Here is a 12,097-nt window from a genome sequence, read left to right on the forward strand (position 1 = left end):
AATGGTTCAGGCCCTGTTTAGATGGGACTAAAACTTTTAAGTCCTTATCATATCGGATGTTTGAAAATTAATTATAAATATTAAACGTAGACTATTAATAAAACCCATCCATAATCTTGGACTAATTTGCGAGACGAATCTAATGAGCCTAATTAATCCATGATTAGCCTATGTGATGCTACAGTAAACATTCTCTAATTATAGATTAATTAGGCTTAAAAAATTTGTCTCGTGAATTAGCTTTTATTTATGTAATTAGTTTTGTAAGTAGTCTATATTTAATACTCTAAATTAATGTCTAAAGACAGGGACTAAAGTTAAGTCCCTAGATGTAAACACCACCTCAGTCTCTCCCTGCCTTCAGGTTGCTAACTGTTTATCTCTGACACTATTGGCAATTGACATCTGGCCTGTTTGGTTGGTAACTAAATTTGCCACACCTAACCTTAGGCAAGTCATAGTTTTAGTTTTAGTAGACAGTGTTTGGTTCTTGCCACAAGTCTATTTTGTCTAATTCTTAGCCACCTGGCCCACAAGCCATACACACTTATTTTCTTGCCAAACATTGCCTAAGCGTAGTTTGTCATTTTGTTTGCCACAAAAGTGTGGCAAGACTAAGTTTAGCTATCTTAGTAAAAAATATGTGGCAATATTAGCCCCCAACCAAACAGACCATAAGGGATAGACAATATTAGTCCCCAGCAAGTCTATTTAATGTTTTCTTCAGGAATAGGCTGCTCCTGACGACAAGTTTGTGACCTCTGATGTTCTGGAGATGGAGTAGCAGACTTGCTGAAGACTATCAAGCAAACTCAATTATCTCTCGGCTTTAAGTTCGTTGCTTGCTCGGTTGCTCCTCCAAATTAAGTTGCTAGCAGTAATGAGATACGTAGGAAATAAACAAGTAATCAACATTGTGAAATCTGGAACAAACAAGTGAACAAGCAACACGAACAAAGATACTGGCTGGCTGGCTGCTGCTTTAGACTTGAAGCTGCTTAAGAGAGGCTGAACTGGGTGCGCTCGTTCCCGCGGGCCACCGCTCCTGCCACCCGCACGCTTCCCAAGCTATTAAAATTTATATATAAAAGTTGCTTAAAAATTCATATTAATTTATTTTTTTAAAAAATAGCTAATACTTAATTAATCATGTGCTAATGGCCTGCTCCGTTTTTCATGCCGGAGGGATTATTCCCCGTCCCTCGCTCTCTCTTGGGGCCTAAGTTTAAAAGAAACGCAAGCGAGCAACGCGAAGTTCATCTTCATCATGCACGATATAACCTGCGCCGCAATATCCGAGCTATCAGTTAAAATAAAAACCATCAAATCCAGGTGAAATGAGAGAAGTGGCAAGGTTTTGATCTTGTAAAATTTTGAGAGTACAATTGTACGTGGTCTGCTACTCATTTGCAGGCAGACCACGTACTGCCTGCAAAATTGTACTCCCAAACTGATTGGCGGCCCATGTCAGTCAAATCAGTTTCTTTCTTTTTTCTTCTGAATATCACTGAACTTTCAGGATGCTGCTGTCTGTCTAGGACGCATGATCCTACAAAATTCCGTCATGTAATACTGCTGGGACTAAAATACTGGAGTGCATAAGACGGATCCTGCAGCTCAAGTGTGAAAAGGGGAAATTTTGCGGCTGCAAATCCATGTGCCTTTGCATTTTAATTTTGATTGTTAACAGTACAAAGCTTGGACCTTAGTTCATATGGTAATCTTATATTGACATGTCAAAAGCTTGCTTTTACTCAACTTTAGCTATACCTTAGAGAATTAGCAGGAATGGGGAATCCTTTGTGTTCTGACCCTCATTTTAGTTTTCAAGTCAATGTTACTGATGCAGTGAAGTCAACCACAAAACCTTATCTTTTACTCAAATCAAAAGTGTTCTTTTAGGAAAAGTTTTTTTTTTCTGTGGAGCACTTTTCACTGGCATTAATCCCTAATGTAAATCTCATATCACTATATCAGCTACAAGACTTGACCTAGGTAAACTGAAATGACTGACATATGCTGACATAGTATGCATTTAGCCACTTCCTCATTTTCTATGAGTTTACTTTAAAACCGCTAAACGATGTGTTTTTCTATAAAAAAGAATTTATATACAGAAGTTTCTTTAAAAAATCAAATAAAACCATTTTTCAACTTTAAAATAATTGATAATTAATTAATCAAATACTAATGGGTTATCTCGTTTTGCGTGCAAGTAAAAGCTCAGCCGTTTGGCACACTCAAACGCAGCCTCACTCAACACGAACCAATCCACACTGCACTGCAACTGAAGAATTTGTCTAGATGTTCTGCTGTTTCTTGTCTTTGCAGGCAGTTCATCATGCCCTCAAATTGAGATGAGGTTAAAAATAAAATATAAAAGCAAGATATCCTAAACAAATTGATGTGTAATATCATTTTTGGAGTTTACTGTTTTGTGGTGGCAGCAGATGCAGAAAGATTTGGAAGGAGACCATGTGCACCGCTCAATTCATCTCCCGTCTCAGTCTCAGATTGTCCATGTGCTCGGCTGGCCTCCTTCACTTCAGTGTCCGGACCATACTGCAGTGATCTGCAGCTGCTCTGCTAGTATTACTGCACCCAACCAACCACACAGTGCGTGTTCTTTCTGAAGCAATTAATGCTTGTTAATCTGCAGTTAGTTGTCAGGCAGATTTGCAAATATACCGGCCATTTTTGTGCTCTTGATATCTTCTACTATAGTTGTATGCTTCCTTGCCATACTGAAGAAAGAAACACAGGCAGATTTCGGAAGGTGCCTAATCTAAATCGGCTTGCTGCCTCTGAAGCAGAGCTAGCGGCAGTGTTTGCAACCTGTTTAATGGCAGTATTACGAATGCCTCCTCCAAGGAAATCAGCATGTCTGTCTCTCAATCTCCTGAGCATGGACTATATAGCTAACCTAACAAGGTTGGCACCGACTTTAACATCTTCAAGTTTAATGGTGCAGCTAGCTCTGAACCTGATGACGGCAGAGGCATGCATGGTCGGTGCAGAAGCAGCAGCAGAAAGCCGTAATAACTTGGCTCGAATTAAAGCGAGATAGAAAGCGTACGTACGACCGTACGTCCTCCCTGTTCTTCTTGGGCGAGATGGATGTATCGAGCAGAATATGGGACGGATTGATCGTGACATGACAAATTTTAATTTCGCCCGCAAGCCATGGCTCTGCATGTGCAAAGCTATCTCTCGCGTGTATATATACAGCTCACGTATGCAGCAATCAGATTCAGTTCACCATAGTAGCTAAGCTAGCACAGGTTGCAACGAGCAGAGAGCTAGGCGAAATCGATCGGAATTCGGAGATGGCGCGCCGTGGCCATGTGTTCGCCGTGGTGGCGTTCGTCAGCTACGCGCTGCTCGCCGCCGCCTCGACGACGGTGGAGGCGTTCGCGGCGTCGGGCTGGAGCAAGGGCACCGCCACCTTCTACGGCGGCAGCGACGCCTCCGGCACCATGGGTACGTACCTATGTGTTCGTCCGTTGCGTCGCGTCGCGACGCGTGCTTGGACTGACTGACAGAGTGCGGTGTGCGTGCATTGCAGGCGGTGCGTGCGGGTACGGCAACCTGTACACGCAAGGGTACGGGACGCGGACGGCGGCGCTGAGCACGGCGCTGTTCGACGACGGCGCGTCGTGCGGGCAGTGCTACGCGCTGACCTGCGACGCGAGGGCGGACCCGCGGTGGTGCCGCGCGGGGGCGTCGGTGACGGTGACGGCCACCAACTTCTGCCCGCCCAACTACGCGCTCCCCAGCGACGACGGCGGCTGGTGCAACCCGCCGCGGCCGCACTTCGACATGGCGCAGCCGGCGTGGGAGCGGATCGGCGTGTACCGGGGCGGCATCGTGCCGGTGGCGTTCCGCCGCGTGCCGTGCCGGAGGCGCGGCGGCGTGCGGTTCACGGTGGCCGGGCGGGACTACTTCGAGCTGGTGCTGGTGACGAACGTGGCGGCGGCTGGGTCGGTGAGGTCGATGGAGGTGAGGGGCAGCCGCCGTGGCGCCGGGTGGATGGCCATGTCGCGCAACTGGGGCGCCAACTGGCAGTCGCTGGCGTACCTCGACGGGCAGGGCCTCTCGTTCCGGGTCACCGCCACCGACGGCCAGACCATCGTCTTCGCCGGCGTCGTGCCGCCGTCGTGGAGGTTCGGCCAGACGTTCGCGAGCACCCAGCAGTTCATGTAGCTAGTCTCACTCTCGCTCGGGTTCCCTTTGGTTGGCACTTGGCAGTGGCGTTGTTTGCTATACTTTGCTCTCTTCTGTTGGTGTTTAATTAGCAGCCCGCCAACGATTTGTGCTATGTAATCGTGTTAATTTGACAGTTTTTGTGGTGTATTGAGAAGACTTGTCCACGTATCAATCTAGCACAAATTGCTTTGCAAAGTAACCATGTTTGGAGACTAAAAAAAATTAACCTTACATCAACTGGGGATGTAGCTCAGATGGTAGAGCGCTCGCTTAGCATGCGAGAGGTACGGGGATCGATACCCCGCATCTCCATTTCTCAATTTTCTTTTTTATTTTCCTCCTCCACTTCTGAATTCTAATTTCTCACTTTTTTTTTTCTCCACCTTAAGCAAGACAGGCAAAACATTTTTTGCTCCAACAAGTAATCTCGTCTCCTCAATCCAACAAGCAAAACGATTCTTACATTTTCCTAGCTATCCACGAAAAACAAAAAATGGCCGTGTACTACACTACTACTTAATTTCTGTATGTACATTCATTTATTTTTCTATCTACTGTAAGATCATAATTAATCAACAAAGAAATAAAAATAAACAAATGAATCATGAATGAACAAGTTAACCAGCAACCAGAGTAAGCAACTGTTGCTGATCAATGATCTCATCAGCTACTAGTTAATCTTTCTTCGGACGTCGTCGTCACCGTCGCCGGCGACGGCGGCGGCAGCCCACGCGCCATCTCGTGAGCCACCAGCCGGCGCGTCCGGTTGATGGTGATGAGGCAGAGGCAGACGTGCTCCTCCAGCTCCGCCAGCTGCGCCCTCAGATCCTCCTCGCACTCCTCTTCCTCCCTCGCCACCTCCTGCAGCAGCGGCCGCTCGCCGTGCCCGCGCATGGCGATGCGCGCCACGTCGCGCCCGTGCTCCAGCTCGTCGTGCGCGCGCCGCACCATGCGGCTCACCGTGTCGAGGTCCCGCCCCACGATGTACGCCCCGCGCGCCGCCGCGTCCAGCGTCGCGCCGGCGCGCGCGTAGTGCCGCGAGCTCACCTTCTCCGCCGCCCTCCTGCCCCACCACCGCGCGGCGCCCGCGGGTGTGGCGCCGAACGCCGCGGCGGCGACGCCGATCCCCACGAGGGCGTGCGCGGCGAGGACCACCGCGGCGACGATGGCCGCCGCGCACGCGCCGACGAGCGCCGCCGCGGCCGTGCCCCGCGCGATGCGCAGCGCGCGCGCCAGCCTGCGGAGCCGGCGCTGCGCCGCGGCGAGGCGCGACGCCAGCGGGGAGCACCGGGCGTGCACGTCGTGGAACTCCGAGAGGCTGCCCGGGGAGAGCGGGTTGTCGAGGCGGACATGGCGCGCGAGGGCATCCTTGGCGTCGTCGTCGTCTCCCCCGTCGAGCCGGAGCAGCAGCCGCCGGAGCGTGAGGTGATGCCGCCGCGCGGCGCCGATGGCGGCGAGCAGCGCGGAGCAAGCCTCGCACGCCTCCTCCGTCACATCAAAATACTCAATCAGCAGCGTCTCCACGCGGTGACGCCGCGGCCGCCGCCGCCGCCGTTGCTGGAGACGAGCACCCCGAGCAAGCGACTCCGGGCTCGGCTCGAGGACGAAGTCGTCAAGAACAGTATAAGAGCACGACTGCTCCGAGTCATCCGCCGCGCCGCCATCACCGCCGGCGTGCAAGAAGTCGTCCTCCCTGGCACCGCCGCGGCCGGCGCAGGGGGTGGAGGTGGAGAGCTTGAAGGAGGAGAAGGTGTGGGTGAGGTGGTGGTGGGCGTGAGACCATAGGTCGAGGAAGGACTTGGAGCGGAAGGCCTGGTTGTACTCCTCGTCGACGGCGAGCGGTGGCCTCGCCGGAGTGGCGGAAGGGGTGGAGTTGCTTCTCTCGATCATGGCTCCCTCTGCAGCATTGGCGCGAAGATGAGGAAGACGACGACCAAGTTAGTAAGTTATTAGTAGTTAGTTAAAGCAGCAAATTAATTAAATTAAGGCGGCAAACAACGCGGAAGAGCAAGCATGAGAGCGCGAAAGCGTCAAGAAATGGAGATGAGTCTCTTTGGGAGCACAGCTATCTCTATAGCTTGCTGTTGCTTGTGATGCAAGTGTGCAATTTAGCTACACTACCATTGACTCTCTAGTGTGCAACGTGTACAAGCTATTGGCTATAGCTTAGCTAGCAGATGAAACTTGAGGAAAAGCATGCATTTGTAGGTCGGTTAACCGGCCTAAATGTACCCTGTTTAGTTTTCAGATTATTTGTCCGATTATTGAAACAGATTATTTGCTCTACGCTTCAGAAAATACATTTCTGAAGAAAAGAAAAAAAATCTCTGTTGTATTGCTTATACCAATTGTATTAAGTTATTTGCTAAGTTTGTATCTCAAAATTTTTATACTTTTTATATATAATCAAGTGAATAATCCGTAGCAACAACCTACTCAATAATCTAAATTACACAGGACTAATTGGCTTACCCACCATAGTTATTTTAAGTGAATAATTGTGTGTGTGCTTCTTGATTAAAGTTTTGATTCTAGCTAGCTGCAGGCTTGCCTACCATAACTTTTGTTCTGATGCAAATGTAGGGATTATTTAACGAGTATGAATTAAGGCGAGTGGAACATTGTAGGTAGTTTGATCTTTCAAAACGATTTGCGCAAACTGAACAAAACCGAAACACACAAGAGCTGACAAATATGGATTTTATTATGAGGTCATGCATGCATGTTGCTACTTAAAAAAAGTTTAAACATTGGCAGAATTTTATAATAAGCTTCCAGTATAAAACTGTTGAATTCAAAGATGCTATACATGTATAGCAAGTGTCTACTTACGAGTTCCGAGGCTAAATATGGATTTAGCCAACGAAGGTGACGACGAAGACCTCATCTGACTCGCCGGATGAATTAAACAGAAAAAAAGAAAAGGAGAAAAAACTCTCCAACTGTGTTATCTCGATCAACCGGCCGGTGCTCTGCTCTCACGACATGTGGAGCTTATTGGAAATTTCATTTGAGTTCATGCCTCTCCTCTTATATAGGGATCGACCCAGGAATGTAGCTATATAGCTAGCAATGGAGAGAGAGAGAGAGATTATTAGGGGAAGCTAGCTCTTGCAAGGCAAGAAACAAGATCCAAAAGCCAAGAAGAGAAAGGTGTCCTCTTTCTGGCACACACTGGAAAGGAGAAAAGATAAAGCAACACATCACAAGGAACACGAAAGCGATCCATCGAGCAATAGCAATATGCACACAACCTTACAATTTGCACCACAGATATGTGGCTATATATCTTCTTTATTATTTTGTTGGCATGTAACTGTGGTGTGTAGTGTTTGAGTAACATAACATCAAATATATGTTGAGCTTGACATGTAATCAATGGCGACTAATGATTCAACATAGAAATGTGCAGGAAATTGAGTGAGATTGCCTTATTTCTCTCGTTATGCTTATTTTGGGGAAAAAAACCGCCGTGTGTTTAACCAGAGACATATATATTAAGTGGACGCAAAACATGGCGTTATAAAATGCTCCTTTGTTGCGGCTGTAATCAAGTTAAAGGAGATGGAGTAATTATATATCCGTGGCAAGCGAGTTTCATGCTTATCATGTTACGTGTTGTAGCTATCTCCCTAGTTTAGTGAATTGTTTTCATATTATGCATACTCCCACTGTTTTAGGTTATAATATGTTTTTACTTTGATTAAAGTTAAACTGCTCTAAATTTAATTAAGTTTATGGATAAATTACAGGGGTTTTCTAATATTATATAACTTAAACTCATCGCATAAATTTAAGATTAAAAGTAATTAATTGTATCCATTCTTACAATAGTTAGATGCTATTATGGCTCTAATAAACAACTATAGTTGACCACTTTATTTTATAGCACAAATTAAAACCACAAGAATATCGATATAATATTTATATATATTAATTAATAGGAATATGGGAAACATTACAATTGACATAGTCTTTTATATATCCTTTTCTTTTATTTAGTACATCTGTAAAAAAAATTAATCCTAACTATAAATCTGGATATATATATATGCGTGTCCAGATTTATAGCTAGAATTTGCTTTTTGTGGGATGGAATGGCAGCTAGCTAGCCAAGGTGGAGCACGGTGGATCGAACACTTGGAATTTTGCGGGAGGAGACTTTGCTGCTCTCGCTGTTAGCAGCTATATATACGTATTAGTTGTACGTACGTACGTACACAGATACTATGCGCGTAGTTAAAATTAATTTCACGCGCCGCTTGCTAAGCGAGGTCGTCATCCATCGATCAGGTAAAGTTAATTAAGCTTGGACGCGTCGGCAATTGCTATAGCTAGCTGGATCTCGATCGATCTCGATACGCATGAGATCGACGTAGCAGATCGATCGATTGATCGCTTGCCGTTGCCGCATGTAATTTGAAATATTTATCCATTATTAATTCACATTCATGCCGCGTCAGTACGCATATGCAATATCCGATCCGATATCGATTTTATCCCGTAATTAAGATATTAATTCTACGTGTTAGATAACCCATATGCATGCATATGGTTGATATCGATCGGCCGACGACTGTACGTAGTGCGTTGCATTAATTAGCTACGTACGACATATATGCATGTAGGCTCCCATGGTCTAATAAGGTAAAGAAAAAATCAAATTTTAAAATTTTAAATTTATTTATTTTAAGATATAGCATTGGCTTTTAAATTACTAAGAATACATATATAAAAGTTTTACCTACAAATTTATTTTTATTTACCAATAAACCGTTAAAGGAAAAAGCCAGACGATCGGTACTGTATCCACGATCCACACGTACATAGTCTTTGCATGATCCAGCTAGCTCCGATGGCAAGCACCGCAAGCTCACGTAACCCTGCGGTAATTTTTTGCCGCTCACAATATAGGTATAAGAACTGAATGTAATATTTTTTATTACTATAAATCTAGACAGGCTATTAAATGATTCATTCGGTTGTAAGCTTTTATTTTTGCGACGAGAGGAGTAGTATTTCATCAGTATGTCGTTACGTGCCAAGCATGCATCAACTCATAATTGTTTTTGATCTGGGAGTACCTTTTACAAGCACTAACTTGCTCGGCATGGGCCGTAATGGATTGATGGGCCTTTGATCCCGACCCTCCCTGCTCCTGGTCAACAAGGCCCACCACCCACGGACTAATGGGCCAAATTCTACTGAAATGCCGTTACGGCCCAAATAATACTATATGCCGCACACTCGTTGCTATTTCCGATCTGGGCCAGAAAATATTATGCCGCACTACCAGCCCAGTACACTTCCAGCCCATCTTGATATGTATGGCCCGCACGTTCAGCGTAATCCCGTACCGCATCACATACGTGTGTCCAGATTATAATCACGTGGCTGGCTGACTGGCTGAATGGCGGGCGTCTACCTGGACCAAATCGTCGCCACGTCATCAATCAATCTATCCCTTTTAGGAAAATCAAAGAAAAACCCATGATTAAGGGGAAGGATGGAAGACGGCTTCAAAGTCGAAATGAAACGCATGTGCAGGAGAACCTTCGAATGGATCAACTCTACATATTTATAGATGGAGATGGACAGATAAACAAAGGCCCCCATCGGTTAGTCTCGCTTATTATAAGTCATAACGGGCTTATTTGCGATTAAAAAATAATATGTGAGTAAAACTTTTGTATATATGTTCTTAGTGATTGAAAAGCCAAAGTTAAAAAAAAACTATGTTGAAAAAGAATCAAATTCAAATTTAAGTTTTTAAATTCAAATTTTGGCTTTGGCTTATAAGCTTTAGGGCAAACGATGAGGCCCAAACATGTGAACAAATGATCAGTAGGATTTATTAGTACATCTTTTGCTTTTGCAATTACTTAGTTTACGGTGAGCATGTTTTCTGAACTACTTGTATTAAAATAGTTTAGTTTTAAAAGCTTTTTTAATAAAAAAAGTATATATATAAGAATTCAAATGAATCTAATTTTTAAATTGCTTGCTTCGATTAGCTCAGTTCTATACTTCTATTTCGTCGTTTAGCGACAGTCGGACCGGTGCTAAACCTTCTTCTTAGCTGTATATAGGTGACGTCGATGTGTGATGGTGGAATTTTTTCTTCTTTCCTAGCTACTCCCTCCGTTTCACAATATAGGTCATTCTAACATTTTCCACATTAATATGCATGTTACTGAATCTAGACATATATATCTATCTAGATTCGTTGACATCGATATGAATGTGGGAAATGCTAGAATGACTTACATTGTGAAACGGACGAAGTATTGCCTTTGAAGACTCTATCCTCGTAATTATTTCCTACTTTAATCAATAAATCATACCACTGATTGTTCAAAAAAACAAAAACCTTATCCATCATCAATGGTGTATTCTGCAAATAAAATCACCACAGCTTATATAATTGCATATAACATAGGTAGCTACAAGGATGAGCTTGATACCTATGCATGAATTAATTGATTTTCTATTTCATATAGCTAATGTAACAGCTAATTTACTGCATATACTTTCTCTCTTAGTGGCTACTCCCTCCGTAAAAAAAAAACCCAATTCTAGGTTTAAACCTGGACTCTGGGTTTTTTTTTGATGGAGGGAGTATATGTGAAATAACCAAATATTGCCGCTAAGTACCCTGCTATATCATTGACATTGCTCTAATCATTGATGACATATATAAGCTTGACTTGGTCAAAAAGAAAAAAAAATCTACCTTTTCCGCGCACGCATGCATATTGCTGTGCCGGTCGCCATCAGCAACCTTCTTTAATTAGCTTTCCAAAACTTCAATCACAACACAATAACATCCACCACAAAGCTAATTAAGCTAGTCGTAACAAACAAGCTAATATATGTCCACTGAACCATATTAATTCCAGTGATTAATCTCTTCTCCATCTCTGCCCTGCACCCTCGCCTCTGTTCGACAGGATGCCACCGTCGCCGCCGCTGCAGCTCGTCGCCCTGCTCCTCCTCTCTCTGCTCCTCCGATCCGCCACCGCGGCCGAGTACACCGTCGGCGATGGCCCCTGGGACACCGGCACCAACTACGCCACCTGGTCCGACAAGCACGCCTTCCTCGCCGGCGACATCCTAGGTTTCGATCAATTCGTTTCTTGGATTTGGATTGGATTTTGACGACGATATATATCCTACTAGCTACTAATGTTTGTGTTTGCGCCAGTGTTCCAGTACGTGAGGAGCCAGCACAACGTGCTCCAGGTGACGGAGGCCACCTACCGGTCGTGCGACACCGGCGGCGGCGGCGTCGCCGGCGTGATCAAGAGCTACGACACCGGCTACGACAGGGTGCAGCTCACGGAGCCCAACGCCACCTACTGGTTCATCTGCGACTTCCCCGGCCACTGCCTCGGAGGGATGAGGCTCGCCGTCAAAGTCGCCGCCGCCGCCGCCGGTGGCGGCGGCGGCGGAGGGAGCCCGCCGCCCAGCGGCGTCCCCTTGCATCCGCCGGCCGCCGGCGGCGCGGGGCGGAGCCAATGGCCGGCGTGGGGGTTGACTCTCGCCGTCCTCCTCGTCGTCTTCCATTATTGTATTATTATTTTTTGAGCTTGATGGTTTTGTTTTTTTCCGGAGAAAATTTAGAGACTTTGTTCGTTTGATTTGGGTGGGTTGATTTGTTCAACGAATTGTTCCCTACAAGCTGGTGATTCAACTGGTAAACAAAATAATTAACTATTGTCCAATTGATTGATTTTTAAACTTTACTCTTAGTATAATAAGGGTTGATGTTTTATTCTCTGTTTTTCTAATAATACTAACTCTGTACACGATTGCACATGCACTTATACAGATTTGTTGTATTAGGAAGTGTCGTGCAATCATGTATCATGTAGCAACATTTTAGAACAGA

At 45.3% G+C, this 12,097-nt stretch overlaps 2 protein-coding genes, 1 non-coding gene and 1 pseudogene across 3 annotated transcripts; 3 read left to right on the forward strand and 1 right to left on the reverse strand.

Annotated features, from left to right (window-relative positions):
* The first annotated feature begins 3,252 nt into the window (after positions 1-3,252).
* On the forward strand, positions 3,253-4,443 carry LOC4342086 (expansin-A29-like). Its single transcript, NM_001421927.1, has 2 exons — positions 3,253-3,480; positions 3,566-4,443. The coding sequence occupies exons 1-2, from the start codon at positions 3,327-3,329 to the stop codon at positions 4,201-4,203; spliced, it is 792 nt and encodes a 263-aa protein (NP_001408856.1). The 5' UTR covers positions 3,253-3,326; the 3' UTR covers positions 4,204-4,443.
* Positions 4,444-4,445: 2 nt separating this feature from the next.
* TRNAA-AGC (transfer RNA alanine (anticodon AGC)) lies at positions 4,446-4,518 on the forward strand. Its single transcript has one exon. It is a non-coding gene; the product is annotated as a tRNA-Ala (tRNA).
* Positions 4,519-4,692: 174 nt separating this feature from the next.
* LOC107277364 (putative UPF0496 protein 2) lies at positions 4,693-7,238 on the reverse strand. Its single transcript, XM_015786488.3, has 2 exons — positions 7,039-7,238; positions 4,693-6,104 (listed from the first exon to the last, which is right to left on the reverse strand). The coding sequence occupies exons 1-2, from the start codon at positions 7,091-7,093 to the stop codon at positions 4,870-4,872; spliced, it is 1,290 nt and encodes a 429-aa protein (XP_015641974.1). The 5' UTR covers positions 7,094-7,238; the 3' UTR covers positions 4,693-4,869.
* Positions 7,239-11,024: 3,786 nt separating this feature from the next.
* LOC107276965 (basic blue protein-like) lies at positions 11,025-11,946 on the forward strand (annotated as a pseudogene).
* The last annotated feature ends 151 nt before the right edge of the window (positions 11,947-12,097 follow it).

Source organism: Oryza sativa, chromosome 6, assembly GCF_034140825.1.
Source record: "Oryza sativa Japonica Group chromosome 6, ASM3414082v1".
Lineage (NCBI taxonomy): Eukaryota > Viridiplantae > Streptophyta > Magnoliopsida > Poales > Poaceae > Oryza > Oryza sativa.

Coding starts and splice junctions, on each gene's coding strand:
- LOC107277364 (XM_015786488.3), bottom strand. CDS start 7,093: ATGAGGTCTTCGTCGTCACCTTCGTTGGCTAAATCCATATTTAGCCTC. Junction 6,105..7,038: donor CATATTTAGCCTCGGAACTC/GTAAGTAGACAC, acceptor CCAATGCTGCAG/AGGGAGCCATGATCGAGAGA.
- LOC4342086 (NM_001421927.1), top strand. CDS start 3,327: ATGGCGCGCCGTGGCCATGTGTTCGCCGTGGTGGCGTTCGTCAGCTAC. Junction 3,481..3,565: donor CGACGCCTCCGGCACCATGG/GTACGTACCTAT, acceptor CGTGCATTGCAG/GCGGTGCGTGCGGGTACGGC.